Genomic DNA, 18543 nt, shown 5'->3' on the forward strand with positions numbered 1-18543 from the left:
AGTTGCAACACATGCTATGCACAGCATTACACTTGCTTACACATCCAATATTTACGACATTCGCACTGTCACTTACACATACACTACACCTTGAAGTAAACAACCTGAAATATTTGGGCTAAAAAGTGATATTTTCTCTTTAAATTGCACTATTTTGTGGTAATACAATAGAAATAAAGGATGCAGTAAAAACATGCGCCTCGCCCATTATTCTGTTTTTACTGCCTCGGGACACATTACTTGGGTGTAAAGGATACCAAATAACCCTTTATTTCGTAAATCTAGTGGAATCTTATTATTTAAGCATCAATGTAAAACTCAACATATTAAGCATAATTAACTTAACCTATTTCCAAATCAAATTTCTGTGGATTTACACGAGCAACAGCGTCGACCGTGATGCCTCCACCAAAGGAAGCGATATAGTAGTTTTTACTAATTTGACCTCAGATGACCCCTGGTGACCTTCCATAAATTTGGCTCTAAATGTTGACTGTACCCACCAAGTTTCATGCCCATATGATAGTTTTTACTAATTTGACCTCAGATGACCCCTGGTGACCCCAAAATGACCTTCCAAAAATTTGGCTCTATAAAATGTTGACTGTATCCACCAAGTTTCATGCCCATACGACAGTTTTTACTAATTCAACCTCAGATGAACCCTGGATGACCTCGGATGACCCCAAAATGACCTTCCAAAAATTTGGCTCTGAATATTGACTGTACCCACCAAATTTCATGCCCATACGACAGTTTTTACTAATTTGACCTCAGATGACCCCTGGATGACCCCAAAATGACCTTCCAAAAATTAGGCTCTAAATGTTGACTGTACCCTCCAAGTTTCATGCCCATACGACAGTTTTTACTAATTTGACCTCAGATGACCCCTGGGTGACCCCAAAATGACCTTCCAAAAATTTGGCTCTAAATGTTGACTGTACCTACCAAGTTTCATAGCCATATGACTATTTTTGCTAATTTGACCTCAAATGACCCCTGCATGACCTCAGAAGACCTTGACCCACTAACCAATACAAACTTGTTCTGTCTGGGGTCAAGATGCACCCACCCACCAAGTTTGAGGAACGTGCAACCCCTAGTCTCTGAGAAAAGAGGTAAATAAGGAAAATGGGCCCCTGACCTCAAATGACCTTTTACCTCAGTATATGACCTTGAACCTCACCCAAAAAAAGTAGCCAGAGTTTTTGACCATGACCCACCTATCCTGAAAATCTGAAGTCAATCCGCCCATCCATGCCCGAGATATAGCATCCGGACGGAAGCACGGAAGCTCGGAAGCACAGAAGGACGGAAGCATGGACATTGCAAAAACAGTATGCCTCGCGGTGGAGGCATAACAAACAAACAAACAAAAGTACCTGTGAACCTTCAGCATTGAAGTGATCTAAAGCTTGCTTTCTGATTTCTCCTCTAATGGAGCCATCCAGTCTCTGTTAGGAAGAAATAAAAGATACAAATGAAATGAATGTTAGTGTCAATACACATAATGGCTTTTTAACATGTACTACTCAATATTCCTGAAAAATACAGAACTAATTTTTTGAATAAAAAAATATTATCCTGTTTTCCTAAATAGCAAAAAAAGTCAAAGTTTAATACTTAGCTAACTTTTGGAAATAAGGGCCAAAAACATGTGTTTTTAGGGTGTTTTTCGTATGCTGTGACAATCAAGCCTAAAGACTTGTACTAAGACTAATTTCAGTTTATGCATTCTAAATTTTGGAAAAGATATGTTTCCTTCTTATAACCAACCATTTAATTAAAGTACCGGTAACACAAAAAGGTGAAAATTAGAGCAACATTTCGGCATATACTCAAGATTTTGAATGCTTAGATTTGTTCCAAGTCTGTGACTTTTGTGACTCGATTGTCAGAAAACATGCCGAAAATGCATGTTTTTGGCTCTTTTTTCATATAGTGCTGTATTTTTCTGGAATGGGGAGTAGAACTATATTACAGTTTAAAGGCCAGAGCAGCTAGGCATCCAATTGAATCTGAATGGTTTATGGCTTGTAGCTCCTTTCAAGCACACTAGTAAGCTAACAGAACTTAAGACCAACTACATATTGCTATATAAGAATTGCTATTTTAGGCTTGGAATTATGTATTAATTTTGGATTGGTTGGGAAAATTTTTGTGCTCACTTGTCCTATAGGGCACCATTAAGGTAATACACAATTTTAAAGTGTTGCGATTTGGTAGTTCACAACATCTTGCGAATGGTAGTGAGTTTCGGCAAAAATTGCATTGCTCATTTCCTTATGAGCGTGTAGAAGAATTCAAATATCACAGAAATGCTTTTATAGGTCCTGCGGTTCTTGAGTTATGTTGTAAAGAGGGCTAAAACAACAACACTTTTGTAAAATGTACATAACTCATTAACAACAATAAATTAAGCAAGTTTTCAAAGTATATGATTTGTAGAATGAACTTTTGCAAAACATCAAAGTGTTATTTTTCACTAATATATTGATTTAGACAATAAAAATCTTTTTTTTTTTTTGCTGCTTCGACCAACAATACCCTGTCTACCCTTAAGTGTGTGCTATTGGAGTGGTTTATTGTGAAGCATCACATCAAAATTATTCCATTGCATGTGGCCACTTAAAAATAGGATGCATTTTGCAGCCTACAAGATTTTGGTTTCAGTGTAAGGAACACAAGATAATAGAATAAGGCACCGGAACCAAATTTGTTTGATCTTTGGATCGATCGTCTATGCTGCTTCGATGCTTGTTATATTGGTCAATATCGATACAGGCAAACATGTATATGTTATATCAATTAACAATAGTCAATTAATTGATTTCCTAAATAATAAGGATCGATGAAGCATCAATGATCGATCAAAAGTAATTTGTTTCTAGAGCCTAACTCACCTGGAATGTGAAGTGTCTGTACTGCAAGTATTCTGCCAGAATGTCCAGCATTCGGACCATTTGAGAAAAGATGAGAACCCTATGCCCACTCTCCTGTAGTCTAGTAAGCAGCTTGTCAAGTAGTACCAGCTTGCCACTACCCCGTATGATTTGCTGTACAAATATAAGTATTCGCATGTAAGGAAAGCAGTACACATCTCAAAACACAAAATGGAAAGTCCTGCACACATACCACAGATGAGACAAAGTTTAATTTTGAAGCAATTTTAAAATTACTTTTAGGTCCCTTTTTCCTGTTAAAAAAATAATAAAATGCAAGGTGAACAATAGCCCAATAGGAATGACCATGGCAAGCACTTATATAGGCAACATGGCACTATATTAGTAATCCTTATGGGCTAATCAATGGTTCACAGCAGCTTAGGTGAGTGACAAGAACCCTCTGCTAAATCATGATCCCGAAAGATGTTTTCTGTCAGGAAACTCTAGCGTGAATAGCAAGAATAATTATGTGAGCTTAAGTTATAATCCTTGATTCCAGTCATCCAAATCACAAGGGCTTATTCTGCCATCCATCATTACTGATGAATAGAACCAAGTCACAAACCAAGAACCAAGTGACAAATTAAATTAAGACAGTATTACTGCAGTATTTATTTATTAAATATAAGAATTTCCTTTATATAATTTAATTATACTCAGCTCGTAATATGCTGGGTTCATAATATCCGATTGATATAGAATGGGGTACAAACAGCTGGGCGCAGTACCTACACGAACTGCCCTCAGTGGATTTCGTGACTGACACATGCTGTTGTGAATTTACGCAAGTGTAAATTGGGAATTATTGACTTGCGCAGTAACAGAAATTGAATAATTATTGCCTATTACGAGCTGATCATAGTATAGTATAGAGAGTCTCACCTGCAGATCAATTTGGCAATCATTTTCTGGTGGTCTCACCAAAAATGGATGGTTACAGCATTTCTTGAGTTCCATTACAATGTTGATAAAGCTACTGATATTGCCCTTTGCGCCTCTGCTCAATGCCCGGTAATTCTTTGTAAGAATCCATCTGAAAATAACAAAGAGTGTCCGGATGCCAAAATACATTATAGTACATAACAGTATAAATACCTGCACTAAAAATGTATTAATTTAAATGAAATGTGAGTGTTTCTGGCAACATGCATCCTTGCAGGAAGGGTAGGCCAGTTGGTTAAATACTATATTTTACAAAAAAACAATTTTTCACACGCTGTCGGGCACAGGTTGGGTGACAGGAACATGTCAATATTTTTGTCCAGCCTAAGCATGTTTATTTAAGCCTAGCATGAGAGAATGAAACACGATTGTGAGCTCAATGCAACAACATGAAGTGCAAAAACTTAAGGTTTATGAAGGAAATATATTCCTGCAATATTGTAGTAGTTCTTGAACAGCACTACAATGTGAATATTACATGCACTTACTTGTAGTACTGTTTCTGAATAGCACTCATCTCTACACGGAGGATCTGTTCCACTTTGGCCGGCAGTGATTTCTCGACATCTTTTTTGATACGTCTCAGTAAGTACGGCTCCAGTTCTTGGTGAAGATTTGCAAAGCCGTTATTGTCAGCGTTTGAGAATTCATCTTCAAAACTATCCCAGCCTGGGAATCTATGAAAAAAGTAAACAAAACATTACCATTTCCCTCCAAGTCATTCTACAATTCTTTTCAAAAACCTATTGCAATGTTCATAACCATGCCCATGCTTTTTTTGGCTATTAGAAGGGAAAGAAGACATAATAAAGTCACTTGGTACCCCCAGGATTTGAATCGAACTTCGAGACCCCTCGCATCAACGGGAATTAAGGGATATAATCTAATTTCCAACCTTGACACAAATGTTATTTGCATTATTACCAATGAATCAAATTCCTATTAATGAATGCAATGTTCCAAGTACATAGCTACTTTGAGTAGCTTTTAATTCAGAATCAATGCCAAGTTTGAAAAAATAAAACAAAAAAACTTTTGAGCAGAATAGAACACAAAAACTCCCACAATCAATTCTTACCTTTCAGGCATGATGAAATGCAGCAATGACCACAATTCTTTGAGAGAGTTCTGTAGCGGTGTACCAGTTATGAGTAATCTGTGGTTGGTTTCGAAATCTTTCAACGTCTTGTACAACAAGGAATCATCATTTTTCAAACGATGTGCTTCATCCACCACTAATACAGCCCAAGCTACACTTCCTAGAAATGACTGCATTAAATGAGAATAAAATAATTTGTAACATTTTTATATGAACTGAATATGGTTATTGGTTATATGTTAACTTTTCATTTCTAACTTGCATATTTATCTTTCTTTTTTGAGACACAAAATGTATTAACAGAATTGGTGTTTGACATAAGCAGCTGTCCAATCTCTGTGTAAGGGAAGAGGATCAGTATCTTTTCTAAATCCAATATTTAATCATGTACGATCTTATATATGAAATTGGTTAATTTTTTTCAAACCTGATTTTTTGTTGTTGCATATTTGTAATGTTTACACATGTCCCAACTTGCACCTAAATGGATTCAGCCAAATGTATTGCGTTTGTAGGTCATCAGAGAAAAGTTTGACATAAAGTCGTATGTCCTCTCACAGAATATTGGTTTGTTATTATGTTTTTATCTATTTACCTTTCTTATCCTCTTACCTTGTCTTTAAGCAGTATTTCATAGGTTGTGAGTATGGCGTTGAATTTTAACCTATTTCTGTTTCCATTGTGACACCATTCATTCTCACGAATCTGTAACATTAATAAATATGGAAAGATTTTCTTTAAGAATTATGCAATAACTATTTGAAAAAGACTTTTGAATTTTGAGAACTTCACCTTAGAATTGGGTAACATTGTTTTGGATCACTCTGTATAATACTGTTTTTTCCTAGTGAAAACGTAGACAATGTTACAGAGGTCTCCTCCTGAAATAAAAATGCAGTTAGTTACCTACATGTACTAGTAATAACAGAGAGAATCCTAGTTTACTTGAAATGCAGATATTGGGCTATTCCAGCTGAAATCCATATGCCCCATATAAAAACATGGACCTTAATCTCCCACACAGGGGTGTAGGTTTCAAATGGAATCACCCATTTGGAATTCACACTCCATGTGTAGACGATTAAGGTCATATATTCCATAAAGGGTACAGGAATTCTAACTAGGATAGCCCATTCTTTGATTCAGTTTGCTCCCAAAGTAAAATAACTGTACAAAGCAGGTATGTATTCTTAATTGGGATGGTAAAATAGTAACTCACCTGGTTTCTGCTATTAAGGTCCCCAATGTACACCACTACGTTCATTTCTGGATCCCAAGCTTCAAATTCCCGCTGCCATGCCGTCATTGTTGACAATGGCACGACAAGAAGGAATGGGCCATACAACTGATGTGCATTGAACAAGTACGATAGAAAGCTGATCACCTGAATGGTTTTTCCTAGACCCATCTCGTCGGCAAGGATCACACTATTTCTCCTGAGTAAACAAAACAAATACACAAACAACCCTCATTGTTTTAAAGGAACACTCAGAGATTTTCTGTTCAACACATCGTGTAACTTCTCCATCAAATGTTCAACAAGCTGATTGTCCCTTTAACCCATATTAATGTCCTTTTTACCCATATTAATGCTTGATACGGCTTAATCTGAATCTTAGATTATTTACTTATTCTAAGGTCAATATGTGTATGAGAACTATAATCTATTTGGCTTCCTCAAGGCAGTGATGTTAGTACTTTGTTGCAGTTACTTTTGCACGTAATTTAACATTGTCCCCAGTGGGAGCATGCACTGAGGTCACTACCTCAAGGAAACCAAATGGATTATAGGCATCTTTTTCGATGTAATTTTAAAATTGTTATACATATTTTGAACATCTTGTTACTTAAGTAGTCTCACCAGCACTCTTATTGAGTTATGTTTAAAAAGGAATCAACCTTTAGTATAGTGTATAATGATCTAATTTTATTAGTCAAATGTCAACAATAACTTGGCACATTTAGAAGAAAAACAAAGACCATAATTTTTCACCCAGTCATCCAACATTTCATCAGGTATCAACTACGTCAACTATATACCAGCATTTGTCTACTGAATTATTTTTCCTGAATAAAACACAAAATTTGTTTTTAAAATTTCCCATACTACTAAGAGTAAAGTGTTCAGCACATATTATTTTGAGGGAAATCATATGTAACACACTTGGCATACTTCACCTAAAACTAAAAGGAATCCTGATTTTTATTTTCTGATCAATAATTGAACTTACTTGCACCACGAGTGAGCTAGCCAATTGAGTCCATCCAGCTGATAGTCTCTCAGCTCCATGTCATCTGTCCCACCTACGTATGATGGCTGGTCCTTCAAAGCCACAAATCTTGGTCTCTGACGTAGTACCTGAAAGTTGTATGGTAATACAGAATTTGCCTAATGGGCAATACCACAAACAATCATTTAATTAAATGTACTTGAGAACAACATATGTTAGCCCTTTACAATGCATATTATTACAAAGTGCAACAGGGTTCAAAGTTAGTTTTGTGAGGGCATTTCAAAGGAATTTGGCTAAATTGTGCTAGGGCACAAGGCTGAAGAATGAGTCCTAAATTACACATTTGAAGGAGCACCAAGGCCAAGACTAAGTATAACATATTGATATTTTGTTTGAGATAAGAAAATTCAGTAAAATTATGATTAAATAAGCACCCTTAAAAATAGGTTATAAACCATTAATATTTGACAAGATCGGACCCACTCTGACAAAGTAGGGACATTATGGAAATTGTGATGACTAACTTGCTCAGTACCTATGCTTACTGGTATTGAAATCCTTATGTTTCTAGCCTACTTGTTTGCAAAGTTAAGGAATCAGATAACAACGTTTGAGAGCATATCGGACATATCGAATTGGATTTTGAATACGAGGAATGTCCTTCTGATATCAAATAATTTTGATTTTTTTGAAATCTAATATGTATATAAGTGTATGTAGCTGGGAAGAAAAGCCGACCATTGATTGAAAAGTTTGACCTTTCATATTGAAGATATACATTTTGGTATTTGGGAGTGGGGGAATCTTTAATACGAAAGGTCAAAATTTTCATATGATGTACAGCTTTCATCACAGCTACATACACTTTAAGTACATATCATTAGATTTATACAATTTACTTTGAGGACTGTTAAATTTTAAAAATATCAATTTTTAATCATTTTCCATAAAATGTGTATTATATCGCCAATCGCCAACACTCAAGCTGATGGTGTGCAACACATCAACCAAAAAGAATTTGATAACTTACTTTGCATGATCTACTTGGCACTTTTGACGACCTTGCCCTTGTGTGGTAGTTATCTATACATTCCTGGAACTTCCTGGAAATGAGCTCTCCATCTTCCCAAGTGGAATCTGCATATGGCAGACCTTGCCACTTGACCAGGTAATCAGGCTGACCTGATTGATAGTCACCAGGTTGTTTTTGATTTGTATGGGCAATCACCCTCTCTACCAATTGACATTGTTCAAACAGCTGCAGTGTCATCTCGTACTGACATTCAAAATATTCAATATCTTCTGGAGAAGCTACTTTTTTCCTGCAAGCACAAAAGATGGAAGGTATTTGTTGTAAAGTTGTTTCTTGACAAATGTTTTACCAACTTTTTCATTCTTTATTGACATTTGATGGAAATACACTATTTTAGTAACCAGAGAAACTTCAACTGGCAAAAATGTATTGTAACCCCTCTTTACATATCCAACATTTCACATTTTTCGCCACAGTTTTTGTGCATATATATATATATATATTCTCTCATTCACCTGAGGAGCCTTTGGGCGAAACAGTCTGTAGTGAATCAACATGGAGTAAATTTACACATTTTCTTCTTTTTATGTATATATATGGCCATGCGTTTTGAACTCAACACCCAAAAAGGGTGGTGGCGTCACACTTTTCACTGTGATCATTTGGTTTAATAAGTGTATCTTTGGGAGAAAACAAGGTATGACTGGAAATTTGGTGTCAAATGATAGCTAAGGTCTCAATTATTAATTATGAGGAGTTTCATTCAGATATCTTGAATATCGGCAGAATGGCACTCAATTCAATTGACCAAGTCAGGGGTGGTGGTGGCAGCGGTGCATGTGGCAGCGGTGCAGTCATGTACAAACCCTATGGGTAGTTTGCATTTTAAGTGTACCCGATTGTAAAATTGGTCATTAAATACTTCAAATTTGTTCTAATTACTATAAATTTGGTATCAAAAGATTGCTTAGTTGTCCATGTACACATTTAAATAGCTCAACTTTCTCTAATTAAAATGAGGTGACTGGTAGCCACAAGTAAGTCACATGACATTCAAATTCGTCCCTATTCTCTACACAGTAAACCCAAATTTTCAAGCGTAATATACCTCTTGAGATTACCACCGCTGTATTTTGAAAAGTATACACCCTATGATAGCAAAAGTATACATTTCTGGAAAGCTCTTGGTTCAGGGAATCCAAAAATGGCCTTCAAATTAGTGTAGGGTGTTACCCCAAGAAAATATTTTAGAAAATGTACCAGACTGATGGGTTGAACTGGTATAAAAATCCACTGTCCATTTTCTGATATACACATTGGTTTACTATCATAAAGCTTTATATCATTAGAAAGCTAATGGTCTGAACATTTCAAAACTGCATTAAGAATTGATGAAGGGTTACACATAGATGAAAATTGGTGCCTCACGGAAGGTTCATCTAAAATGAAAAAAAGGCTTGCATTTTATTAAATTATTTCTTTCCACATGCACCCTACACTAGTTTTGACTCCATATTTAGATTCCTTGGGCCAATAGCTTTCTAAAAATGTATACTTTTACTATCATAGGGTTTATAGATTTCCAGATATGACTCATTATACCAAACTTGGTGCATCGTAACAGAAAATTTGAGGTGTGACGAAAAGTCGGCGAGTTCAAGACGCATGGCCATATATATATATATAAAATTTCAGTTCAAAACCTCAAATACAAAGCCAACTGCACATAAAAGTAAAATGTTGCTTAATTGGCCTGTTTCTAGCCTAATCCATTATACCCAACTGGTCTTCTTTACATGCAGGGACTACATTTGAACACAAAAATGCTGTCCTGCTCAGTGCTGCAGCCAGTTTACCTGAATTTGTAACAAATATTCTTACACAGTATTGCTTATGAGGAACAAAACATTTCCAATTTTATGCTGGTTCCAAGACCTCAAATTCCCAAGGGTGCCAGTTGGTCAGCTGGTTATAAATGGCTGATCAGTGTAATAATGATCCTGGTCCTGCCCCTTCAATAATCAAGTTGAGGAATCAATTTTTTTTTTTATGAATACCAATATTACTTGACTTGCCCTTTCATTATATCAGAACTTCGGAAGCGGAAGTTGTACAGTCGTGCACATTTTACAAAACCCAAATGTTTTATTTCCCACATTTTATGGATGTGTATCCACCAAATTGTCAAATTTCTTTGTAACTATATTTGTATGCATCTGCATCCATAATGCGCAGCCATAAGATATCTGGCAACAATACTCTAAAACACACTAAAACAGGCTAAAATAAATGTAAACAGACATTTTGGCAACAAAAGGGAATTCTTGTTTAAACTGTAAAACTCTCATCTCATGCCTTATGCAGAATGTAATGTACCACATGTGCTGCTTGTCTTATTTTTATCAATACTGTTATTGATAGTTTTAGTTGACAATATCTTTTCTTTTGTTTTTAATAGACATCAGCTTCCAATATATACTCACTAGTGGCCCTCCTTAATTAAACCATTACACAGTTATTGTTTCACAAAATATATTAAAAGTATCAAAATATCAAAAGCATCTATACTCCTTACATATTTTGCGGCAGAATTTTACTTGACTTCCAAATCAATTCCTGTGCATTTTGGGGGGAAAATAATTTCTTGCTGCCTTTCTTGCCCAATACCTAACCTAGGGAGCACAGTGGCCAAGCGGTACAGGCTCTGATTCATAATCAGAAGGTTGCAGGTTCAAGCCCCGGCAACGCCATCATGCTGTGCCGTTGAGTAAGGTACTTTATCTGGATTACCGACATTCTAAAATGCTGGGAAGGTAACAGACTCACTGTGGAGGAGGTGTGACGATCCCCGACCCCCACAGCAACTTTTTACTGTGAAGTCTGGCCTAATCGCTAACGAAAGAGAGATGGGCACTCCGTCCTGTAAAAATGCAGGTTTGCCTCTAGATCTGTTACCCCTACCTTTTTACCCAACCTTCAACTTAATTATACGGTACATGTACCTACCATTCATCAATTTCAGACTCCCTCTGCATGAAGTTGTCCAACTTTTTGATCCCTTTGATTTTCTGATCTCTCAAGCTAGGTTCTGACTCCCAGGTGTTATGTAGATGGGCCCAGTTCTTCCACTTAATTAAGTAATGCATTTCGGTTTCCTCCTCATCCGGGTCGATATCGGCATTGGGATCGGTGTTTGCCTCTATGTAGTACACGGTAGTTATTGCACCAGTTTCTAACCAAACAGACAGGGATACAATATCACATACAATTAACCATCTCACAATGTGTACAAGTGGTGAACAATTTTAATTTAATTTCTGGGAAACATGATTTACAATTTGAAGCTTCAACCCAGAAATTATTATAAAAGTTTGGCAAATATTCCATGGTTTACTGCATATAAAAAAATTGCGACCCATGACACTTATAATTGTTATTGATCGCAATTGCTTTTTGTTATTTTGAGGCTAAGCCCTGTGGATGGGTACAATCTGCATACAAATACATGATAAGATGTATTAAGGTTCGCCTTATGACAACATGGTGCAATCACTTTCCTGAAATCTCTCTAAACTTCCGTATGAGAGTGATTCGTAACTCACTTACAATAATTAACACTAAATGATAATGTACAATTTAAAATGAATCCCCATGCAGGGCTTGCCTTTAACTTTTTTAACAACTAGTCCCGGCACTAAAAATGCCAAAATAGACCCCACCATTTAATTTTGAGGCTTGAGGCTTACAATAAATGAAATTTAGGGTCTTTAGCCCCCACCTCCTGAAAGCCGTCCAAAAAAACTTCAATTATGGGGATGATTTTTACTTGTATTTTAAAGCCCGACTGGTATGCTGTTCCAGCTTGGACCAGTTGGCAATCAGATGCATTTTCAAAATGCCCATCGGCATTAACAGCTTGCCCGAGGCATTTACAGGCTGGATTTTGCCAACAGACAGGTGCCAACTTGGACCCCTGACAGCTCTCTAAGCATCCTCTCTCAGGAGACTGATGTGTATGTAGTTCTCCTATAATTTTTAGGTCACAATTATGTTTCTACAACTCAACTAATTATGTTGGACTTACTTCCTTTACGTCCTAGTCTTTGCTGCAGCACTCTCTCAATACACTCTGCATTTTCATCCTCATCCTTGTTTTTGGGTGCATCCATCACATCATCAGAATCAGTCTCCTCTTGACTATCGTCTTCTTTGTAACTGTCAAAGCAAATATCGATTGATGTTAGAAAGAAGTCAAAATAGCAAAAAACAAGGGTAACACTTTCAGTGTGAAAGTTAGTATTTATTGGCAGTTTTATCAATATATAAAATGTCAAAACATTAATGAAGGGAATCTTTAAGCTACAAGTTACCTCTTCATTTTTATGTAATATAAACAGAAACTTGGTCAAATCTATCAACCCAACCTGTTTTTGTAGTTTTAAGCTAAGTTCCTTTCAAGAAATTAGATCAGTAATATTATTATCTATCTTAAATTTGTTTACTTTATGTTCTAAAATTTGTTTACCTTTTTCCCATTGCTACTTTCCTCCTGATCACTGGTCTGGAATTATCATTATCATCACTCGACTCATCTGAGCTTGATGACCCTCTCTTTCTTGAAGGAGCTTTCTTCCTTGCAGTAGAACTACGCCCACCACCACCGCCACCACTTCTCTTGACTGGACGTTTTGGTTTTGGTTTTTGCTTCCTTCGTGCTGATGGAGCGTAATCGGATTCACTGCTGCTGCTATCCTCATCTGAAGTATCGCTTAAACGACTTGGCCCACTCCTAGCAATTCAAAAGTAATGAAAAGTAATTTCAAATTGTTAAGGGCTAAGAGTATTCATTTTTATTGTTTTTTGTCTCATTCAACTTTGTTGTACTGTTGAGAAGTAACTTGGGAACATGTTAGTTGAGCCTTTCAGCTTTGCCGATGATAAATTGAAAACATCTCTTTAATTTTACATGTATACAACAGAGTATTTTTCAGCTCCTTTTCATTAATTTTTGGCACCTGTTCATGTGTTGCAATACTGTTGAAGAGTCTACTGCAATTTTGTTCATTTTATCTGAATTTTACCACAAATTTTTATAGTCCCTATGGTTTTCAAATGTCATGACTCTTTTTCATTCCAGTTCTCTCATCCATGATTTTGATGTTATGTACATGTGCAATAATATCAACTATATTTATTTTGCAATGTCTTATATTGTGTGCTTTGGTATATATTATCACCCTGCTATGATAATTGTCCAAAAACAAATGATAACTATTAATTAAAAGTAATACTCAGAAATGATTAGGGTATTAATTTGCATTAACTGATGCATGCTTGAACCATCATATTTTTTTGTTTCTCAAAATTTACACAAAATAATATAGGCAATTATCGTAGCAGGGTGAAGATCTGTAAAATCTTTTCTTATTATTATTATTTTGGCTTTTGGAAAAGATTTTGTGAGGTTAATAAATACAAAAGAAAGAAAGAAAGAAAATTATGTTTTAATTGGCATTTAAATAAATAACTGTTGTATTATCTGCACTGCAACTTACTTGCTTGTTCTGGACTTTGGTGTCCTTGAAGTTGATGAAGTACGTTTTCGCCCCCCTTTCATGAGCTCAGGCTCTGCTTCAGGTACCTTCATTAATATTAAAAGTTAAAAATAAATATCAGTTCATTACATCAACTCTTTCATAACTGGTGAATAATGAAATCACTGTAATGCACTCCTAAACATATTTGAAGGTTCAGAAACTGACAATCCTGATTTTCATTCTTCTTTTCTATCCTCATGGTGCTGACAAAAGTGTTTTTTGCTGCATGTGACATCAATAGTGCAAATGTTTTTGTTGCACAATTATTGCATGAAATTACACTTATTACACTCATTTAGAATGTTACTGTTGTTATTGAAACTAGTGCGCCTGTAGCTGTAATGGCCCTTTAGATATAATTATTGGGGTATGTGGGCGCTTATAGCCGGACAGACAGACAGACAGACAGACACACACACGCAACGGCTATTATTTTAGTACAATGTAGTATAGATATATGCTAATAATTTTTGAGTAGTTTTTTTTTTTAAAGACCAATTCTACATTTTCAACTTTTTGGAGCTGATTGACAAAAAGTTGGTAGTTGATGCGATTACTTACCTTGACTTGAAATCTGTCCACTTCTTTTCTTGATCTTCCTGATCGCCTTACACCATACAAATCTGGGCATTCTTCCCACAGCTGTAAAGGAAAACATAACATTCACAAGAGTATTAATGCCAAGTCCAATCTCCCTTCTGTTTAATACCTCTTTTATACCGATTTCTCTGCATTCCAGCCATTGTGGGAAAAATGTGTACCCAATTTACAACAATGACCTCCATGTGACTTTTGAATTGAGCCATCACCAGGTCGATCCTTCATCATATAATTATTTCGTGTATGCTAATCCTAACCCAAAGCCTGATCATCTCAACTATTAATCAAAATTTGTATTCTGTGGGTAAAACATTTAGAATGGTACCAGTTTGTGTCCCAATGAACATAAATTTTCCACAGCAACTCGGTAAAATGACTTCATATTTTATTGCCCTGTGCAGAAGAATGAAGTATTTCAGTTTTAATCAACAGAACTCTACTCGAGCAACCAGTTTTACCAATTTCAGGTGTATCATATCCAAACACAATCACACCTATTAAAATGAACAACTTACCTCCTTGAGGTCTCTCAAGCTGTCTCTTCTGCTATCTCTACGACTTGGTTTAGCTGAAGATTTACGCCGTTTCTTCTTCTTGCGATCATCTTCTTTGTCGTCTTCATAATCATCATCATCGTCACTATCATCTTGAGCTTCTTCCTCTTCATCATTATCATTGTCATGATCATCATCATCATCACCTTGATTATCATCACCAGAGCCAGCTTCCTCTTCATCTGAACTGCTGGCTGCTGATTTGCTTCCGGAGTCTGAGCCACTTCCTGACTGATTATTGGAGTCAGATCCAGATCCGGAACCGGATTCAGATTTATTGTCATTATCTGAATTTTGGTCATCGTTACTGTCACTGTAGGAAGAAATTACCAAAGAAAACAACATGTTAAAACAGGTCTAAGATAACACTCATGTTATGTGATAAATCCAATGAGGTTGCACCCGAGTACAGACTCACTCTCGAACACCATGTTTGAGTGTCAAGTTATGGAGAGCAAATAGCACACCTCCATATAATTTCACTCTGCACCTGGCAAATTTCGACGGCATTGTTATTTGTGTGCAAACCCTTACAAGGGTTCAAAATGTAAGTACAAGTACTACTTGAGCTTAGGCCAAAAAAAAAAAATTGTTTGTTTGTCCTCCACAGCTTTGAAAGAGGAGGTGCGGCGGGGGGGGGGGGCGGATTTTTTTTTTTTTTAAATTTTTTTTCGGAGTTGGCGTATTCCTGGACCTAGCTACATATAGAGCTAAAAGCTACAATCATTCATGGTGACTTAAAAAAACAACAACATTTGGTTTCTTAAATGCAAAGTTATAGTTTGTGTTCATGTCATAGTCTTTTAATGATTTCAAAATGGATATAAATCCAATGTATTTTGAAGTCATTAATAATAATAGACTATGACATGAACACAAATTATAACTTTGCATATTGAAGACACAAAATGTTTTTTTGGGGGGCTTTTTATTTTCAACCTTGAAAGATCCTAGCATTTAGCTCTAGCTAGGTCCAGAGATACTCCGAACCTGTGCGCCAAAAGGTAAAAGAATGCGCCTATGACCCCATGTTAGCGCTACCCCTGGGGGCAGAGGGGGTCATACCTTTTTGGCATTTCGAGATATGAAGAGGGCCGAAAATATATATATTGACCCGGCTCTTATGATAAGTGTGGCCCCCGAGCGGGGAAATATTTCTATTATATTTTTTACTTTTTTCTCTTTCACTTGATAGCAGTTGGGGGGTCATACCTTCTTGGCATTTCGGGATATGAAAAGGCCCCAAAATATCAATATTATCAGTATTATATTCTTTACATTTTTTTCTTTCATTTGACACCACTCTGGGGGTCATGCCTTCTTGGTATTTTGAGATATGAAAAAGCCCCAAAATATCAATATTGACCCGGCTCTTATGATGAGTGTGACCCCCGAGTGGGGAAATATTTTCTATTACCAGTATATTCTTTACTTTTTACTCTTTCACTTGGCACCACTGGAGGTCATACCTTCTTGGCATTTCGAGATATGGAAAAGGACCCAAAATATGAATGATGATCCGGTGGGGAAATTATATTTAGTAAGTTTGTTAGTTGCTTCTCTTTCATTTGACACCAACAAGTCATACCTTCTTGGCATTTCAAGATATGAAAAGGACCCATATGAATATTGACCCAGGTTTTAAATTATAATGAGTATCACCCCCGGGTAGGGAAATATTTGTATTTTATTCCTTACTTTTCATGTGACACGACTCAGAGGGTCATTTGACATTTTGAGATATCCTTTTAAAAGACCAAAGTAAGTAAGTTAGGCTAATATAGGCTGATACCATTTCATGGTTCTGCAAAACTTACACTTTTTGCTTGTGCCACATAGCAGGCCCCATCCACACTCACCACCATGCATACATGTGGCATTGAGTAAGGTTGTCATGTAGGCAAACCAGGGTTGTAACTAGCCTTATTTTGTGGTGGGCTCTAAATTGCTAAAGTCCATGAATGGTTCGGGGCACAAATGAACTTAAGTGTTCGGAGAATAAGCTCCGGGGGTATCACCCCCTAAAAATTATTGTTTAATTGCTCTTTTTATGATGAACAAATCATTAAAAAAAAATTTATAAAAAAATTGTGCCGGACTGCCAGCACCGCCCACCATAGCTACAACCCATGAGGCCCACTTGTGCACTCACAATGTGTACAAATCAATGATGCATGCGGCATGCAACGTTGACATATACATGTACACAAGAAGTTTGAATCTGTACCTTCCATCAGTGTTCGTTTCAGACTCGGAGCTAATCATTTGCAATCACTGATGATGCCTGGCCAAAACGGCTGAAGTTACTGTAAATTCTACTTCACATATCAGTATTACTGTGTGATATATTAATTATTGAAGTAAATTAGTCCATAATTCACCATTTTAGGAGTTCAATTTGGGGCCTAGAATGCTTGGCGGTCTTGGCTCAGGCTGTCGCGATTACTTAGCTGATGCTGACTGTACCCACCAAGTTTCATGCCCAGACAGCCCATACAACAGTTTTTACTAATTTGGATCTCAGATGACCCCTGGTGACCCCAAAATGTCCTTCCAAAACTTTGGCTTTAAATGTTGACTGTACCCATCAAGTTTCATGCCCAAATGACAGTTTTTACCAATTTGACCTCAGATGACCCCTGGATGACCTCGGCTGACCTTGACCCACTAACCAATACAAACTTGTTCTGTCTCGGGTCAAGATGCACCCACCCACCAAGTTTGAGGAATGTGCGACCTCTAAAGCAAGAGCCCCCCCAAAGAACTAACAATATAGAGGGCAGTATTTTTATTTTTTATGGACTCACTCAATCTCGACCGGACTGTAACCAAAATACACAAATATTTTCTCATAAATCGGCTTAAATGGTCAATATTCTCAATGGTTTGAGTAGTAACTAAAGAATATTACTTGTGTTGTTAATTTGATGTGCTAGAAAATGGGCCATTTTTGTAAACTCAGGCTGAAAAATCAGGTCAAACTCAGTTGTAATGGTTGTCGAATTCTGCTATGCAGTAAAGAAATAGATTATTGTGGTTCTGGTAGAAATGAATATTTCAAAAGCAAGAATAGCACTAAAAGACCCTTATGAAATCATGTTCCACTGAACACCTGTCACACGAGCCAGTTCTGGACATCGTAAAGACGGGTCCGCCGTGTAGCCACTGACAACAGGTCACACGGGCCAGCCAGACCACCATACAACATGCCAGCCATGATTCTAACTGGCAATGGCCCCCAGACCCGCGCCAAATTCGAGCCCAGACCCGCGCCAAATTCGAGCCCAGACCCGCACCAAATTCGAGCCCTGTGTAGAACCTGTCTTTACTAAATCAGTCGTAGTCGCGACTTTGACTAAAATTAGTTGAGGTGCCTACTGAGCATCTCAACAGATAAATTCAGGTAGCATGCAAAAGTATCCATCCAATTTTATCATGATTATTATGTCTTCAGAATCTTTTTTGGTCAAAAACATGATTTTTAGTAGAAAACATGATTTTTGGTCAAAAAAATGTGATTTTGTTTAAAAATGTGA

At 36.7% G+C, this 18543-nt stretch overlaps 1 protein-coding gene across 1 annotated transcript in view; it reads right to left on the minus strand.

Annotated features, from left to right (window-relative positions):
* LOC140158562 (chromodomain-helicase-DNA-binding protein 1-like) overlaps nucleotides 1–18543 on the minus strand; it is a 52668-nt gene that overhangs the window by 29136 nt on the left and 4989 nt on the right. The window contains 15 exon segments of the mRNA XM_072181698.1: nucleotides 1386–1457; nucleotides 2907–3059; nucleotides 3831–3981; nucleotides 4379–4567; nucleotides 4969–5159; nucleotides 5602–5694; nucleotides 6209–6425; nucleotides 7221–7348; nucleotides 8254–8545; nucleotides 11263–11488; nucleotides 12341–12471; nucleotides 12782–13045; nucleotides 13812–13897; nucleotides 14415–14495; nucleotides 14969–15320. Of these exon segments, the coding sequence (XP_072037799.1) occupies nucleotides 1386–1457; nucleotides 2907–3059; nucleotides 3831–3981; nucleotides 4379–4567; nucleotides 4969–5159; nucleotides 5602–5694; nucleotides 6209–6425; nucleotides 7221–7348; nucleotides 8254–8545; nucleotides 11263–11488; nucleotides 12341–12471; nucleotides 12782–13045; nucleotides 13812–13897; nucleotides 14415–14495; nucleotides 14969–15320 (2626 nt within the window).

Source organism: Amphiura filiformis, chromosome 8 (assembly GCF_039555335.1).
Source record: "Amphiura filiformis chromosome 8, Afil_fr2py, whole genome shotgun sequence".
In the NCBI taxonomy this organism is placed as follows: domain Eukaryota; kingdom Metazoa; phylum Echinodermata; class Ophiuroidea; order Amphilepidida; family Amphiuridae; genus Amphiura; species Amphiura filiformis.